Source organism: Zonotrichia leucophrys, chromosome 13 (assembly GCF_028769735.1).
Source record: "Zonotrichia leucophrys gambelii isolate GWCS_2022_RI chromosome 13, RI_Zleu_2.0, whole genome shotgun sequence".
Taxonomy (NCBI): Eukaryota; Metazoa; Chordata; class Aves; order Passeriformes; family Passerellidae; genus Zonotrichia; species Zonotrichia leucophrys.
In genome coordinates, this window is record NC_088183.1 from 17,050,993 (window position 1) to 17,067,499 (window position 16,507).

Here is a 16,507-nt window from a genome sequence, read left to right on the forward strand (position 1 = left end):
ATTCCCTATTCATTGAGTACAAGAAGCCCAAAATGGGGAAAACCTTTTAAGCGTTTTCTGAAGATGCCTTAAGAAATTGGGACCTTTATTTATGGAAACCTACCCTAAAGATCTCCCAAACTGTTAATACAGACTTCCAAACTCTGCTAAAGAACTCTTTAATGTACCAGGACTAATGTTTCAGTATCATCATCCAACACCAGCATTTGGGCTGCCTGGTAAGAAACCAACTTGGAAACATTTCTGCTCTGTCACTTAAAATAGTTTCCAGTGTTAATTACCATTGACTTAATCTTTCTACACTGCCAACCCTTGCAAGTGGCTTTTATTCCCTCTGCAGGTAGTAAAAGAGCCATTTTGCAAGAGTTTGTAGAGACAAGAAGCTCATAGTGCTGGCTGGGAGAGGATTTGGAAGAACTGTCTGAAAGGATTGCTGCGAGAAGCTACGCCTGATTTACATAAAATTAACACAGCCAGGTGCAATATTGCCAGACTTCAGTAAGTAACCTGGGCAAAAATTACACTTGTGAAATCCCTCTGAAGCAACTCAGCCTGAGCAGGTTCAGCTGAGGGCAGAATGTGGCCCTGAGAGAGCAAAGAGCAGGTTCATTAGTGATTTGACAAGTCAGTGAGCAGGCACAGGAGCCACGGCGAGCACAGAGGGTATTTAAAGAAGAGACAGCCCTGGGAGCTGCAAGAGCCCAAAGAAAAAGCTTCGGCGCCAGGCCAAAACACAGACTGTTTATTGCTTCAATTCCTAAATGAATAAATTAAGCCACAGACCATTTAAAAGCCTCTTTGGATTATCTGAACTTTAATAAAAGGCATGGACAAAATGAAGGTGAATATTTAAATGTCTGCTGATCATTTAATGCCTTTTGCAGATGTGAAGTGGCCAGGAAGTTCCTTCTAGAGGGAGATAACCCACAGGGCAGCTGCAAAGGGCCCAGGGAAGTGCAGGACTGTCAGGTCTATCTGTTCTGGAGATATTTTCCAGCTGGATGATAACAGATAAGATCCAACACTGTGCTGAGTCCTTGTAAATACCCCCAGTGCTCCCCATCCTACGGGCACACAGAGCATGGGCTCCCCACCAGCACCTCTGGGGATGGGAGAAGGCTGTCCCACATCCAAACCCCCCTGTCCTCCTGCTGAGCACGAGAAACATCCCACAGCAACACAGCACAGGCAACAGCCAAGGGACCTTGTCCCACCAAAATAGCTACAGGGAACGTGGTGTGGTTGGGCAACAAGGTAAAAGGAAAGGTATTTTTCCCATAGAAATGATTTTTAGACCAAACAAGGAAATACATTAAATTGTGAAAAGCTACAGAATAAAAAGTCACCCACGACTGTCAATCCTCAATCCACTCCCACCAAACACCTTCCACCTCCACCCACCTCCACATTAAAGGGATGAAGCAATGCTTTTCCAAACAACCCCAGCAGCTTCTGCGGGAGTCTGAGGGCTACAGGAGATCAAAATCAAAGAGGAACAGTCGGGAGATGAAGCCCCAGATTCATAAACACAGCTGTGCTTCTCTGCTGCACCGCCTGTGGAAGGTCTCAGAACCATTTCCACGCTGAACCTCTGCTGCCAAGGGGCACTGCAGGAGCCAGGCCAGGCAGCACATGGAGCAAACACTGGGGACTTCACACTCTTGTAAATACACTGTTCATCCTGGCAATATTCACTGGGAGGCTCTTCAGAAAAAAATAGCTCCACTGAGATGGGCAATCTGTGGCATAAACCTCTGTCAGCAGCAGAGGAACAGAAGGCAGCAAATGGAATGGTTTTAAAGAGGGTTTCAAAGGAGATTCAGGTAATTTCAGAACATTGAATTTGACAATTACATGGTGCTATCAGCAACTGCTCTAAAGAACAGAGATAGTGGGCACACCAACACACCCAGAGTGCTTTGGGAAGGCACTGATAAGAGAGATAAGAATTACAGAAGGTACAGGAGAGCTTTGAAATGAGGAATAATGAAAGAGGCAGAGACTGTGCAGTCAGGGAAGCAATGACTGACAAAGTGCATGGCAGAACTCTGCACGTTTGCAAACACCATGAAGAGACAGAAGGGGAAAAAAACCTTTTCACCATCTTTAGTACAAGTAGGGGCATCAAATGAAGCAAACAGGCGACAGTGCAAAACAAGGAGGTTCTTCACAGGGAGCACACTTCAGCTGTGAATCTTTGCACAGGATGATGGAGGTGCCAGCAGTTTATAATGCTCGAAAGAACAACTAACACCAGCTTAAATGAGAAAAATCTGTCAAGGATTGCTCAGGAGATAGCACCTCTGATGCTGGAGCTCCCTGAGCTGCACATCACTCATGGCTGGAGGCACACAGACATCTCTAGGCCACAGGGCTCCTGCGCCATCCACCTCCCATCCTGACAGTGAGCCTTCCCCACACCCTGCCCCAGCTCAACAGGGCCCTTCTGCTGCTGAACCTGTGAAAGTGCTGTCACTGCAAGCTCACCTGGGCCCTGTGCACTGAAGGATGAAGGATCTTTCTTCTATGATGTTCTGCTGTTACCTAAACCCAGCATCTCTTTTATCAAGCCTTTACTTGTGGATAATTGATACAATTCTGTAGCATGAGCTGAATGGTGAAGCCTTTACTTCAGCACACCACACAGTAGGGATGTGGGATGGCTTACATACATATTTATATATGCACTCACAAGAACTCCTTTACATTCTGCTTACATCCCAGTTAGTAACTGATACAAACATCCTAATAACCCCAAACAGCACTTGATATAAATCATGGTCGCCATGACTTTATCCAAAGAGAAGCTCAGACTTCTAGCAGATGAATTGGAGTTGTGGCATTATATGGAAAACATTTATCAAAGTTCAAACAAATAATACTTTAAGAGTATTTATTGCTTTAATATTTTTCTACCATCTCTTCGATAACACACACATAAAAATAGTTACTGAATGCACTTGAATATCTGGAGTTGTCTCAAACTACATCTCCTTGGCTCCATTTTGGTGGTAAGCACTCACTTGAGGTGAACTCTCATGAGTCAATGTGCCACCACTCCAGGAAAGAAACTTTCTCTGCTTACTGCCAAGCTCCTGAGAGTACAGCCATGCAATAGATTTGGTTATTTAGCCAAAACTCCCAGTTCTGTACTAACCTGCATCCCTGCAGAAGACAGGGTTGTCCTGCCCACAACTCCCTTGAGTCTTGTGGTGCTAAACCTGGACTACAAGGGAAGGAAAGTGCTTTGGCAGCTCCACACAGGCTGTGCTTGTATGGACTCCCAGCTTTTCTTTCTCACATGTTTGTACACTTGTGGGAAAGCTTCAAGTGGAGCCTCAAACCTCAGCACACAATTCCCTCTGCAGAGATTCCCCAAAGCTCCTCCCAGCTGTGCAATTCCAGCTGCTGCTGCCCAGGGAGCACCCACGGATACAGCGAGCTCGGACACTGAACTGCCCCAGAACTTAATGCTCACTCATTGCAAACAGGAATTTTACTGAGAACCCAGGCAGCCACAATACAGTGTGTATGACAATGCAGATGACTCATCACAGGAACACCACTTGGGCCTTTGTTTGGTTTTTCTTAATAATTAAAAAAATACTGCCTCTTAATTCAGGACCTTAATTTCTCATCTACATTTTCTACCTATGTTCACTTGGTACTTCTGACTCCACACATCCTCCTGTGAAATCATTCTTTACAACTCCAGGTTTTAAGTCACTTCAGATGCCCAAACCTGCCTGCACCACGGAAATTAGAATCCCAGCTTACAGAGGTGATTTGTGAACACCATTGCAGACACAATTCACATGGTTACATTTCCATGTCCTCTGACTAGAGCACAATTAAAGGATGTGGAAATAAAAATGCTCCCATTATTTTTAGGTCACAGCAGCTGATAGTGGGTCTTTATCAAGATGCTGATAAAACGGATTATCTTGGCAAGTATTTTGCCAAATGTAATTATTAATCTATTATAATGATCCAATCTCTTTTAAAAACTCTTAAAACTTTACTAAAGCTGACATGGTATGAACAGTTTTATTTTAATTAACTTGTACAACCACAGTTTGATATTCAGTTTTGTTTACACGGCAGTCTAAGGTGACCTGAGGGATCATTTTTTCTGCTAGTTCCTACCTTGGACATAAACATGTTCTATTTCCCCCTGAGTTACTGGTGAGCCTTGTCTACAGCAGCTAAATGGCAATTCATCCTTAGTTCAGCCAGCAATTCCAAACCTTGGGACATAAAGTGTCTTCTCCATGAAACCAGACCTCCTGCTGCACTTTCCCACCTCGGTGGGCACAGTGTCATCCCAGGTGAGATGTGACAACACCATCCCTTCCAAAATCCTCACAGACTCCAGAACACGTGTCCAAACCACCCCTGTCCAGGACTGAGCTCTCAGGAGGGTGATTATGGCTCAGCCAGGCCCTGGTTACCTGAGACAGCCAGGAAGTCGTCGATGGAAGTGATGTCATCCACGGCATCCGTCAGCACGCGCACCTGCCTCTCCCACTGCTCCTTGAACAGATCCATGTTCTCCTGAGCCAGCTTGCTCTGGGGCTTAGCAGCCAGAGCCAGTGCAGCATTGATGACCTGCAAAAAACACCTCTGGATTTTTAAAACATATCCCAACAAAATTATTACCGCCTGTGTGTTTATCCAATGAACTCAGCAGCAGACAAAGCAAGTTTAATAAGTTTTGAGGAACTCGATGTTTAAACACAGAAGTGTTTAATTTTGTTGCTCTCATATCCAACTCATACCTGCTTCCATGTTTATTATGGGTAGTTATTAGAAGCAAAATCACTTGGCAAGTTTTCACAAGAGCTGGTTTCACCTGTCTTTAGCAGCTCGTGGTAACAAGGTGTTGCTTTCCCAGTGCAGGCTGTGTTGTTAAGTATTTTAGACAGGATGACATTTAGTACACTCAAGGCTGCATTTGCTACTTGCCAAAACCTCAGTAAAAAGGTCAAAAAGGGATTAATCTTATACAGACTGAAGTAGAAACAATATGCAAATACAAAATTAAAGCTAAATTTTGATTTATCAGTTTTCCTTGCAGGTTTACTCTGGGTCTTGCCAGTAATTGTTGTAAAGACTTCAGATTTCTGCTGTGGCTGTGAACAAGCCAGATAAGCCAGGGAACGGGAGATGCTTCTTCTGAATACCCTCTCCTAATTTTCTTCAAGCCCCAAAACCAGAATCTACACCAGCTCCTAGTTTTTCTTAGCAGAACAAATGCTACAGGTGCTGCTGGGTCACAGAGCTTACGCTGTGTCCACTAATTGGTCATTTAAACAACCACAAAAGCCTCTTTGAATGTGGGGACAAACCAATCTCAATAGCCTGGTCCTGCTCCTGCAGTGTTGATTCTGCAGCAGAATGACCTGGAGAGGTGCCAGGCGTGAGGAGCCATCCTCAGTCAGAGCGTGACAATCCCAGCCCTGCTCCCAAGCACCTGGAGTCAGAGCTAATTAACTCACAACTTCAAGGTGTCATTTTTCTTCTCTGCTTTAGGACTGTATTAATTTCACCAACTTGTCGACCAAAACATGCAAGCACCAGATGTTCCCGCTTTTCCAAAATCTACTTTCTCTACCTGCTTCATTTACAAGTGTCACAAAGCATTTAAAAAAATATATAACTCACTAAACATGGAAATGCTGGTGATGACAAATGTACTGGGACAGCACTGAGTGAATCAGGCAGGAGGAGGAGGCTGCCTCACCCAAGGAATGGCAGGAGTTAGCAGAGACAGGAGAATCCACACAAGGGCTGGGCTGCTCCCCACGCTGCCTCTGGAGCTGGGGCTGCAGCTCTGGGCCACAAACCCAGCCCAGCTCCGTGGCTTTGGTGACAGTGCCCAACACAAGCAGCAGCACCTGAGCCTGAGCACCATCTGCTCAGGGGTCTGTGGGGAGGAACACACCTCTGACCCCTGGAGGAACAGCACTGTCCCTGTCCCAGCCACCAAGGGCTTCTCCACTGCTCCAGCCAGCCCAGGGGGACACCTCTGTGGCACTGGCAGGAGTCAGGATGTGCCTTTGGAATGTCCCTGCTGCCAGCCACAGTCCCTGCTGCTCTGCCACTCTCACTCATGGAACTGAAAGTCCTGAAAACCCCCAAAAAGCCTTGCAACACCCAAGAAAATGATGTTTAGAATTTTAAAATCAAATAGAAGTTTTAGAGAGGCAAAGTTGTGCTCAGCTGCTCAAGAGCTCTGATTTGCAGTCCAGCCACTGCCACCTCTCCTCCCAGTCTGATGGATGTAATGAATTAACCACCTATCAATCAAAATCTAGATATCCAAGATTTCATGAAGATGAATCTGAACAAGTGTCCTGGAAACAAGAGAGATAAACCAGACAATGCTCTAGAAATCTGCTCCCACTTCTATCCTGTTAGGAACTGTCACTGCAGAGACAGAGATGGTGGCGAGGCGATACCAAGGGTCAGGACATTTCCTCTGCTTTTCCCAACCTGCCTTGGCCCATATCAGATATAAAATATCCTGTAAGCCCTGTGACAGGGCAGCGTTAATGCTGCAGGAACATATGGCCTGGGTTCCTGCGAGATGTTTGTCTGGCCACAGCAGCTGGCTGCACAATTAATCTTCGCCAACAGCGCATGTCAAGCCCAGCTGCCCATGTTCAGCACCTCGTCACAGGTAACAGCAGAGCTGCCACACATAGAGGGCTCTGCAACTGCCCTACAGCCTCTAACTGAGTGTCCTCACCAAATCCAAACACAGGAGGCACAGCATCACCCTCCTCTCAACAGAAATCTTGTTCAACCAGAAAAAGTGCATTTTTTATACATTACAGCAAAAATGTATGGCCATGGTCAATGTATTTTATAAAAATGATCAAGCAAAACCAGTGTTGATCCCTCTCAGACAGACATTCCTGCAGTAGGGAAGCAGCCAGCAGTGCTGCAGATGAGGAAACCTGGTGGGGATATCAAAGGTTATCCATGGTCACTGTGGAGCTAAAGACAAACCCACAGCTCAGGAGAGCCACACAGGTGTGAGTGTGCTCAGGGACAAATTCAGGGCAGCAGACCCAGCTCAGCAATCTCTTTTTATAGCACACATTCCATATCTCCATGTGCAAAGTGGCCACAACAGGCAGCTTTAGCAGGGGTGATAAAAGCCATCACTCTGTGGAGAGAGTTCAGCACTCAACTGAGCAAATCCTCCTGCACCTGTCTCACACCTCTGCTGAGGAACTGTCCCAGGGATCACTGACAACACCCTGCATGTGATCTGTTCCAGGGAATATACTCTGGTATCCAGCACAGTGTGATTGATTTATTTTCCAACAGATGCTTAGAGAGACGTGGGAAAATGACAGGGATGCTGGATCTTAAATAGTCTGTGTACTTAGCAGGACTATGATCCCTTTATTATCTAAAAATAAACACTTTCAGGGGGAGGAGGAAACACTTTTTGGGGGAAGGGATGGACCACAATACACTTTCTTTCTCCAAAACACATAAAATATTGGGCAACTACTTTAAAATATCAGTAACTCTCATAGGATGGAGACAGACAGAGTTAAAAGCCAGGAAGATCATGACTGGACTATCTGAAATGTAGCCACTTCCATGTAAAACACTTGGCAATTTCAGGGAAATATTTTGTATTTCAGAGCTTTTCAAGTTGCTGCCAGAGCGCTGTGATCACAATGACTCACTGAAGTTGTACAAAGAAAAGAATCAAACAGGGACATTTTGAGCCTATCCAGAAGGAAATGAAGCATGGCAAGAAAACACACTATTTTTATCGGTGCTTTGTTTCATGTAGCAGTTGCAGTGTTGGAGTCAGACAGCTCCACACTCCGTATCACACTTCCAGAGAGTTCCTTGGAGCCTCTCCCTGCACCTCTCAGCTTCCCATGGCAGCAGCCAGGGTTTGCCAGCACCTGGGGAGGCTCAGCATCCCAAAGATTGGAATGGATGTCTCAGTCTGCACCTTGAGTCCTCTTCCCATCCCTTCCATGGGAGCAAGCTGCTGCTTTTCCCTGGTTTTGTGTTCCCTGTTGAGAGCACAGATGTCAGAGGGGCTGTGTCCTTCCCCCTTGGCAGGGCAGGTCCCTGCAGTGACTCCTGCCTGGGTTACAGCACTGCAGCTGCTTGGCCCAGGAGCTCTCTCAAAAAGCTCAGCTATTCTGGCCAGAAAACACCTGAACCACAGACAAACCTGTGGGTAAATTACAGCCACTGGGCCAGCCACAATTAATTCTTTTAGGCTAAATTTAGGATGGCTTCCAGCCTCAGCTTTATAGCACCACAGCTGAAAGTCAGAGAGGCCAGAAGGAAGCTCTTCCATGTGGTGGTGTTCTTACAAAGAACAATTTTGAATACTTGGCTGGCATGGCCAAAGGAAGAAACATCACTTGGGACAGGAACACTATCACCCAGCTATGTGCACTGCAATCCCAACCTGTTGTATCTTACTCAGTGCACACCATGAGTGACCCACACCCATTTCAGTGATTTAAGCACTTCTTGATTTTTGCCTCAGTCCTTTTGGTAAGAAGCTTTTGCTCCTTTCAGGAGAATGTTCTTCCTGCAGCTGGTTTGGCTTTTCCTTGATTCCTAGGATTGATTTAGGATGTTACTGTGCCCCAACAAGGAGTTTTTCAGTTTCAGAAGCTCTGAGGTGAACCCCCAGTCCTCTCCCCTCACTACAGACCACTGCTTTACAACCAAAACATCTGCAGTTCCTAAATAACTCACTTGGGCTTGGGGTTTATAGAAAGATCTTGACTCACCAGATTTCTTGTGGCATTTGGATAATGAGTTGGAAAGTAGCTTTGTGGCCTATAGATCCAGGATACTTTGCATTTGTAAAAAGAAAAAAACGAATAAAACAAGCCCCCACCTATCAGCTCTCATCCCAGGGGCAGAGGAACACGTGGCACACACAGACAGTGCCCCAGCGGGGATGTGAAATCAGTTTTACTCAGGAGTATATGAAAAGAAGCCCACCAAGCCTCTCTGCCCTTGCCCAGGTGGATTTTAATCCCATATTTTCCTATAATAAAGAAAGCATAGCTTGCTTCCTGGCAGTTCTTCAGAAGCTCCTCATAATTTAACTTTACATACACAAGATGCCAGAGCTGCCTGCAGCGCTCACCCTGCTCATGCCCTTCCCTGCTCCTCACTGCATTTTGCTCCAAGTGTTAAAATTGGTTTTTGAGGAGGATGTTGCAGTCACTCCCAGTCACATCCCAGGCAGGTTTGCATGCCCACATCTGCGTGTGCCAGCCCTCCACGTACTGGAGTACAGCAAAAAGCACTCTGCAGGCTCTGATGAGCTGAAATGCCTGGGAGCAAAACACACAGCAGATTGTTTTACACTCTCAGAAGCTCTAATGGCAGTGACCAGCAATGAACAGAGGCTGATGCACCGAAAGAGGAAGGAAAAGTTTCCTTTGATTTCCAATTCTTTGTTCCCATGTACAAAAGGCACTTTGAGCACTTTCCTTTCCTGCGAGTTACGCGCAGTGACTGAGGGATCTCTGCAGATATTCACTGTCCTGTGCCACTGCTGGAACGACCACAGATCCACACTGAGTAACTCAGAACCACAGATTGGTCTGGACTGGAAAGGACCCTAAAGCTCATCTCTTTCCAATGGCAGGGACACCTCCCACCATCCCAGGTGGCTCCAATGTCCAGCCTGGCCTTGGGCACTGCCAGGGATCCAGGGGCAGCCCCAGCTGCTCTGGGCACCTGTGCCAGGGCCTGCCCACCCTGCCAGGGAACAATTCCTCATTCCCAATATCCCATCCAGCCCTGCCCCTGGCACTGGGGTACAATTCCTGATGCAGAGTCCCTCTCCAGGTTCCTTGCAGCCCCTTCAGACGCTGTCAGGGGCTCTGAGGTCTCCCCACAACCTCCTCTTCTCCAGGCTGAACATTCCCAGCTCTCCCAGCCTGGCTCCATAGGGGAGGTGCTCCCCTCAGCACAAAGCTCTTCTCCAGCCCAGCATGTTCTGTCACAGAAGTATTTGCTATAAAGACTATTTCCATTCTGTGTATAGATAATTATCCTATAAATTTCCCCATCCATGAAGAAAGCATTTTCATTTGGAGCTGAGGACTGATTTTGTAGTGCCAGTCCAAGTAGAAGCTGCAAGAATTTTGGTGCCATTTATGTTGCTCCATTCCACATTTATCTGGCTTCAAATGCTGAAACTTTGGGGGTCTCAGGGACTTTGTTTCTTTCCTGGAAGCTGTTACACCATTGTGCTCCCCAGATCCTGTGCCTGTGATGAAACAAAGGGCTCTTACTCACACACTTCTTTCTACAGAACTGAATCCTCTTCCTGCTCTTGGCTTATTTTCATGCACCAGTAACTGTTTGAATTTCTAAAATTGCTTCTTTTCTGGTCAGCCTTGGACAGTGCTGGCAGTTCTTCCCAGTGAGCCCGGGTGATGTAAATCTGCAGCCCAAGTGTTAAGTTTTTAATAAAAGCACTTCTACTCAATGCCAATAAAATGTTTCAAGCACCTGCAATTAAACAGTCTGGAGACAGATCTGCTCGTTAGAACATTCAAAAAATCTGACAGTCTTTCAGAGAGATGAAAAAAGGGGACAATTGTTTGATGTTAAGTCTTTACTGCAAGAAAAATGAATTTCTCTCCTTCTCCAACAGCCACCAGGAAATTGGTGGTGACTGGGGACTCAAGGAGAACTAAGTCTGCTGGTCACATTTGGGTTTGATTGATTTGAGGGGTGGTCTGCAGGGTTTTTTTATTTCTCTAAGGTACTCCAACTTTTAAACAAAAGTTTCTGGAACTCTCCATGGGATTCCTTCTGCTTTGGTATTTTGTTTCTGTGTCAGTAGGTGTGATCACATATGAGCCATCTGCCTCATCAGAAATCTATAAGCAGCAAATGGCTTTTCAAGCAGTTCAAAATTGGAATAGAAGGATGTGAACAAGCAGTTATTAAAACAAGATGTTAATATGAGAAGAGCCAATTTATTTTTATTAAAAATGTAATTTAATCCAAGAATTCTCTGGAGTCGTTTGATGGGTGAGGCGTGTGTGCGGCGAGCAATTCCAAGCACACCCCAGCAGGTACGGAGGGGGCTGGGAAGGAACTGTGCTGCCTGGGGGCCTCAAAGCTTCTGTGGAGGATGAGTTCCTTGGGCTGGGGTGGAGAAAGGCCCCAGCCCGGCCTTTCACAGGGGAACAGGGCCTGTGTGCCCTGGGCAGGTGCGTCCTGCAGGCACCTCCCAGCAGAGGCTCAGACTCCAGGGCAATGGGCTCCAGCTTTGGCTGGCAGAGACAAACACCCAACCTGATGGGAGCTCTACCCACAGTCATTTCTTACACCTCTCAGCCTGATTGCAGTTTGGGTAGGAGGCTACAGATGAACTTCATGGAGGCTGCAAAGACCAAGCAAATCAATGCATAGCTGGTAAAAAAGGAGCTCAAGTCATAGCAGACTGTCACATCAAAGGCTGGAGCAATTCCTCCTCTCAGGAGCTGGGCTGGGGCATTCTCACTGCTGATTTCTAACACCTACAGCCTGGATGATCAGAAACACTCCAATGGTTTTAGCTCTTTTCCCAGGCATCTTTAATGCAAGATGCTGTTACAAAACAGCCTTCGCAGGCTCCCAAGGCAAGTCCTTCCCTTCCTGGAGACAGCGCAGCCGCCAGAGCTGGGAGCGAGGAGAGGATCCAGGATCCTGAGTCGAGATAAACAAACAAAACTTTCCCTGATTCACCATTGGCAAGCTCTGTGTTCAGTGAGAAGGCAAAGAAAACTTCCCCCTGCTCTGCGAGGCAAAGGCAGGCACAGGCAGCTATTCCAAGCATTTCACAGCAGTAATTTTCCATTAAGAAAGACAGTTTAAGCTTTTTTTTTAGATTTAACTGTAGTGATGGAGAACTTTGCTCCTTCAGCTTAACCCCCTCCAGCCTGGCTTGTTCCCAGCACCCATCCAGGCAGGGCTGAGGGAACTCCTGCGAGGTGCTGGACAAAGCTGGCTGCTCCCTCACACAGAATCCCAGCAATTCTCAAAAGAAAGAATTCAGGCAGGCTGGTAAGTCAGGGCCTGAGGAAGAAAACACAGTGACCCTCTGAAGCTGCCTTATTTCTGCCCTGTAAACCCAGACTAAAATCACCCAGCTGGCTACTCTGGCACAGCTCATCCCAGCAGCTCCTCCTGCACCCTCGAAGGGAGCTCTAAATATCCCATTAAGTCTTCAACTTCACATTAATTTCTGTGCTAATTGGCTGGGGACCCACAAGCAGGAAGGATGATGTTACTCCTGAGGAAGAGCTGATTTCCAGGAACAAAACCACGCTAAATAAATTGACTGCTTGTTTCTGTAGAGACCTTTTGATGAAAATTTTTCCGCATTTTCTTTTTCCTCAAAGAAAATTTTAAACCTGAAGAGGTCTGAGCCCAAGGGTGACACTGGCAACGACTGACTGCTTGTCAATACCAACAAAACTTCCAGGTTTTCCCCAGGCAGCTTGAAGAGTTGCATGTTCCTTCCTCCTGCTGCCAGTTCAATGGCTCCTGATGGCAAGGGAGCAAATTATGGCTCTATTTGAGCTACAGCTTTTATAATTAACTCTACAGATTGATTTCTGCAGAAATCATTCTTTAACCAGGAATTCCCTACTCCCAGAATGGCTTCTACTCAGATAAACTACTAAAGAGGTTACCTGGGACTCAAGTGCATTAAATTTCAGTTTCATCTTTCAAGCACAGCAATACTTTGAATTACATTTCATACACTGTATTTCTGTGTGCTACTGATACCTTGACGTTTCTGGGACTATTATAATTACTGATTGACTTGACTCATTCTGAATCCAGCATCTTCCTGGAAAAACACCATCTGAGCCAAAAAATCCCCTCTAAAAACATATAGGGCATATAATGTTGGGTTATCCTGTATCTTATGCCTAATGCACACATTTGTTCAGCACAGCCACCTAAGAAGTAGCTGTGAACCTCATTAGGAATAAACTGCAAAATAAATTGTCTAGAAAAGGCAATAAAATCTCACTTTGCTGTTCTTGATATTGAGAATCTTTTAGAGATTGTGGAGAATACCCGAGGTTTGGGGACAAGCTGAGGAAGGCAGCTGAGGAGGAGGAGGAGGATGGAGAGCTGTGCTGCTTGCACTGGCACCAGACGAGCCATTGTTACCAGAAAACACAGATGCCATTTGTAAAACAGCTTAGACAAGTGCCCCTAATTATCTCTCAGGATTCACAACATGTTTAAATACTCTTAGAGCATTAAAGAATCAACCCAAGAGCATGTAATGTAATATAAAAGCACTCTTTCAACTGCTATGAACATCTACAGTGTCATTTACTAATCTCTTGGTGACGACCCTGAAATTAAGGCAAGACTGTGCAGAGGAGCGTCTCAACTGTAGGCTTGGAAGTTCAGAGATGTGACCTTTGTAAAGCCAAAATCCATCAGTTAAAGCCCTTGTGCATTTATAGATACTCAGAGCTTCCAATGTGTGTTAAATATATTGTCCATAATCCCCAGTCAAAGGTTAACAGCTGCACTTCAGGAGATGTGGCTACACTGGTGACTACAGCTGGGTCATTATTTCATGCTGACTATCACGGTGCTTATTTTATCCAGGAGTAGATTTATTTAAATAGGCAGTTAGTTGTTGGAAAAGCAAAGATAGAAGAGTCTGAAATACACACAATTTCAGCAATGGGGGGAGGAAAACACCCCCACAGACTTGGACAAGCACCAGAAACATTTCGATTCAAAGAGAACCTAACTTTCTTCAGATGATTATTTTCAAAAGCAGCAGCATTTGTTTGGAACACCCTGCGTTAGACACCCATATTCTGGGAGATAACTAAAAAAAACTTACATCAGCCTAGTTGGCTCCTTCAGGAAGGAGCAAGCCCTCATATCAGGGAAGATGGATTTCTAAAAGCTTTTTCTTCCACATGCTCTGTTCCAACTGCAGAACCTGACCTTTGGTTTCAGCAGCCGTGCACAGCCCTCACCCAGGGCAGGGCACGAACTGCTCAGCCCAATGCAGGAGTGGGAGCACAGAGAGCCACCCCTGGATGCCCAAAGGATTAGGATTGAATGTTAGGATTTAATGTTTTAGGCTTTATGTTCAGGGACCTCTCTTCACCTGTTTAACAGCACAGTTACCTGCAGGTCATACAAAAGGCAAACCAGTCCTGCTCCTCACACTGCCTTCACCCATTCCCTCCAAATCCCCTCCTGCTGGGGTGGGTACAGGTGAGCACCCCTCTTCCTTTTGATTAAAAACACCAATACAGATGGGAAAACCTGAAGAAATTCCAAGTAATCCTGAGACAATACACTTTATTTTCATAAAATGTCATTTTGCCAGTTTTTCTGAGCACATATTTTCTGTTAGTTCCTCCTTAGCAACAACCACTTATTTGGATGTTTTAGATCTGAATTTCCTGTTGCTTTAAAAAATGTAAATTACACAAATCAACAGCACCCTGCAGTCTTCAGGGGTTCATCCAAGTATCTAGTTGTTGACATTTAAAACACCAGGCTGTCAAGAAGGAAGAGGATAGTCTAGTGCTTATATAAACTTAATTTCCTTGTTTCCATTAAAAAGTTATTAATTAAAAGGTAGTCTCAGCCAGGCTGACACTGTTCACACATAACCAACTTCCTCTCATCCTACTCCATCGGGAAGATTATTTGGCATATTTATATTCTACTCAGGCAAAAATAGTATTTTATAATTCATCTTACAGCATGCCCAGGAGCAGTGCTAGCACCTTCACAAAGCACCTTCCTGCAGCACAGATGTGCACAGGATACCACTGAAGCTTCCCACATTTCCTAACTGCAGGTTACTGGAATGTCCTGGCCAAATGGAATTAGAGCTGTGACATAAAAACAACCCTTTCACATCAGTGATTCCTTTGCCATGAAGTTCAAAGTTCTAAGTCTTGATGCCTATGCTGCATTTCATCCTCTGCATGTACCAAGGGAAAAAATCAAGTTCTGCAGCAAGACACAGCCACTGTGACAGCAGAGCAGCCCTAAGCAGCAGCAGCAGGTTGGGGTTTGTCTCCTCACCTGGGGACACAGGGCCTCCAGCTGGCTGGCTGACATCCGGACCAGCTTCACACCCTCCTCGTTGTTGGAGATGGAGCAGGCCAAGTTGGCAACCTGTGTCAGAGAGGGGAGAAAACAAAACACAGCTGTTAGAATTGGGGGTTATTTACTTCTGGAGAAAACTTTTGCCTAATCCCAACAGTGACCACTAACCAGTAATCCATCATGGAACAAAAAGATTCCACATTTGTTCTGTTCTAAAGAGTTTTGAAACCACTAATGGCACCTGTTCCTTCTGTAGACATAAAATTGTAACACTGTGGATCATGGTTTGGGTTGGAAAGGACCTGAAAGCCCATCCAGTGCCACCCTCTGCCATGGCAGGGACACCTTCCACTGTCCCAGTGTCCAGCCTGGCCTTGGGCACTGCCAGGGATCCAGGGGCAGCCACAGCTGCTCTGGGCACCCTGTGCCAGGGCCTGCCCACCCTGCCAGGGAACAATTCCTCATTCCCAATATCCCATCCATCCCTGCCCCTGGCAGTGGGAGCCATTCCCTGTGTCCTCTCCCTCCATCCCTTGTCAATTGTCTCTCTCCAGCTTTCCTGGGGCTCCTTCAGGCCCTGCAAGGCCACCCTGAGCTCCCCCCAAAGCTTCTCCTGTGCAGGTGAACAATGGCAGCTGTGCCAGCCTTTCCTCCCAGCAGAGCTGCTCCATCCCTGGGATCATCCTGGAGCCTCCTCTGGCCCGGCCCCAGCAGCTCCAGCTCCTGCCTGTGCTGGGCCAGGGCTGGGGCAGCTCTGCAGGTGGGAAATCACCTGAGCACAGGACACAGGGGCAGAATCCCAATCCCTGCCCTGCTGTGGGCTCAGCCCAGGGCTCGGGGGGTTCTGGGCTGGGGCAGGTCCAGCTCCCACCCCCAGCCACTCACACAGGGCAGAACCCCTGCCAGCCACGATCAGGGTGATGCTGAAGAGCAGCACTGGCAGCAGCTGCAGTCAGTTTAACAGCCCAGTCCCAGCAGGGAGACACAGCAGAACCCCAGGGAGCTGAGCTGGTTGCTGGTTCTCCATGAGGGCCCCTGTGTGACAGGAGGGGTCAGGTAAGGCTCCTCCAGCCCTCCCCTCTGCAATTCAGCAAATAAAACCAGCACAGGAGATCCCCATGATGCATCCACAGGCCTCCAAAATTTGAAAGGATCTCTTGTGATGCTAAAAACTTCACTCCACAACCTTGACCTGCTGCACAGCATCACCCTTAGCTAGGTCAGCCTGAAGCAGGGAGCTCTGTAAACATCTGCTTTTTCAGAGCACAGAGGATGGGGACAACATGGAATTTTTTGGTAATTGAAGATATTCCTCATCCCAAAGCTACTCTCAGGGGAAGGAAGTCTGAAATAAGTTACATTTCTCAGCTGACAGGTG

At 46.5% G+C, this 16,507-nt stretch overlaps 1 protein-coding gene across 1 annotated transcript in view; it reads right to left on the reverse strand.

The window, feature by feature from the left end:
* CTNNA1 (catenin alpha 1) overlaps window positions 1-16,507 on the reverse strand; it is a 118,544-nt gene that overhangs the window by 16,000 nt on the left and 86,037 nt on the right. Inside the window, exons 10-11 of the mRNA XM_064724604.1 lie at window positions 15,106-15,198; window positions 4,452-4,608 (exon numbers count right to left, since the gene is read on the reverse strand). Of these exons, the coding sequence (XP_064580674.1) occupies window positions 4,452-4,608; window positions 15,106-15,198 (250 nt within the window). The remainder of the gene's footprint in view (window positions 1-4,451; window positions 4,609-15,105; window positions 15,199-16,507) is intronic.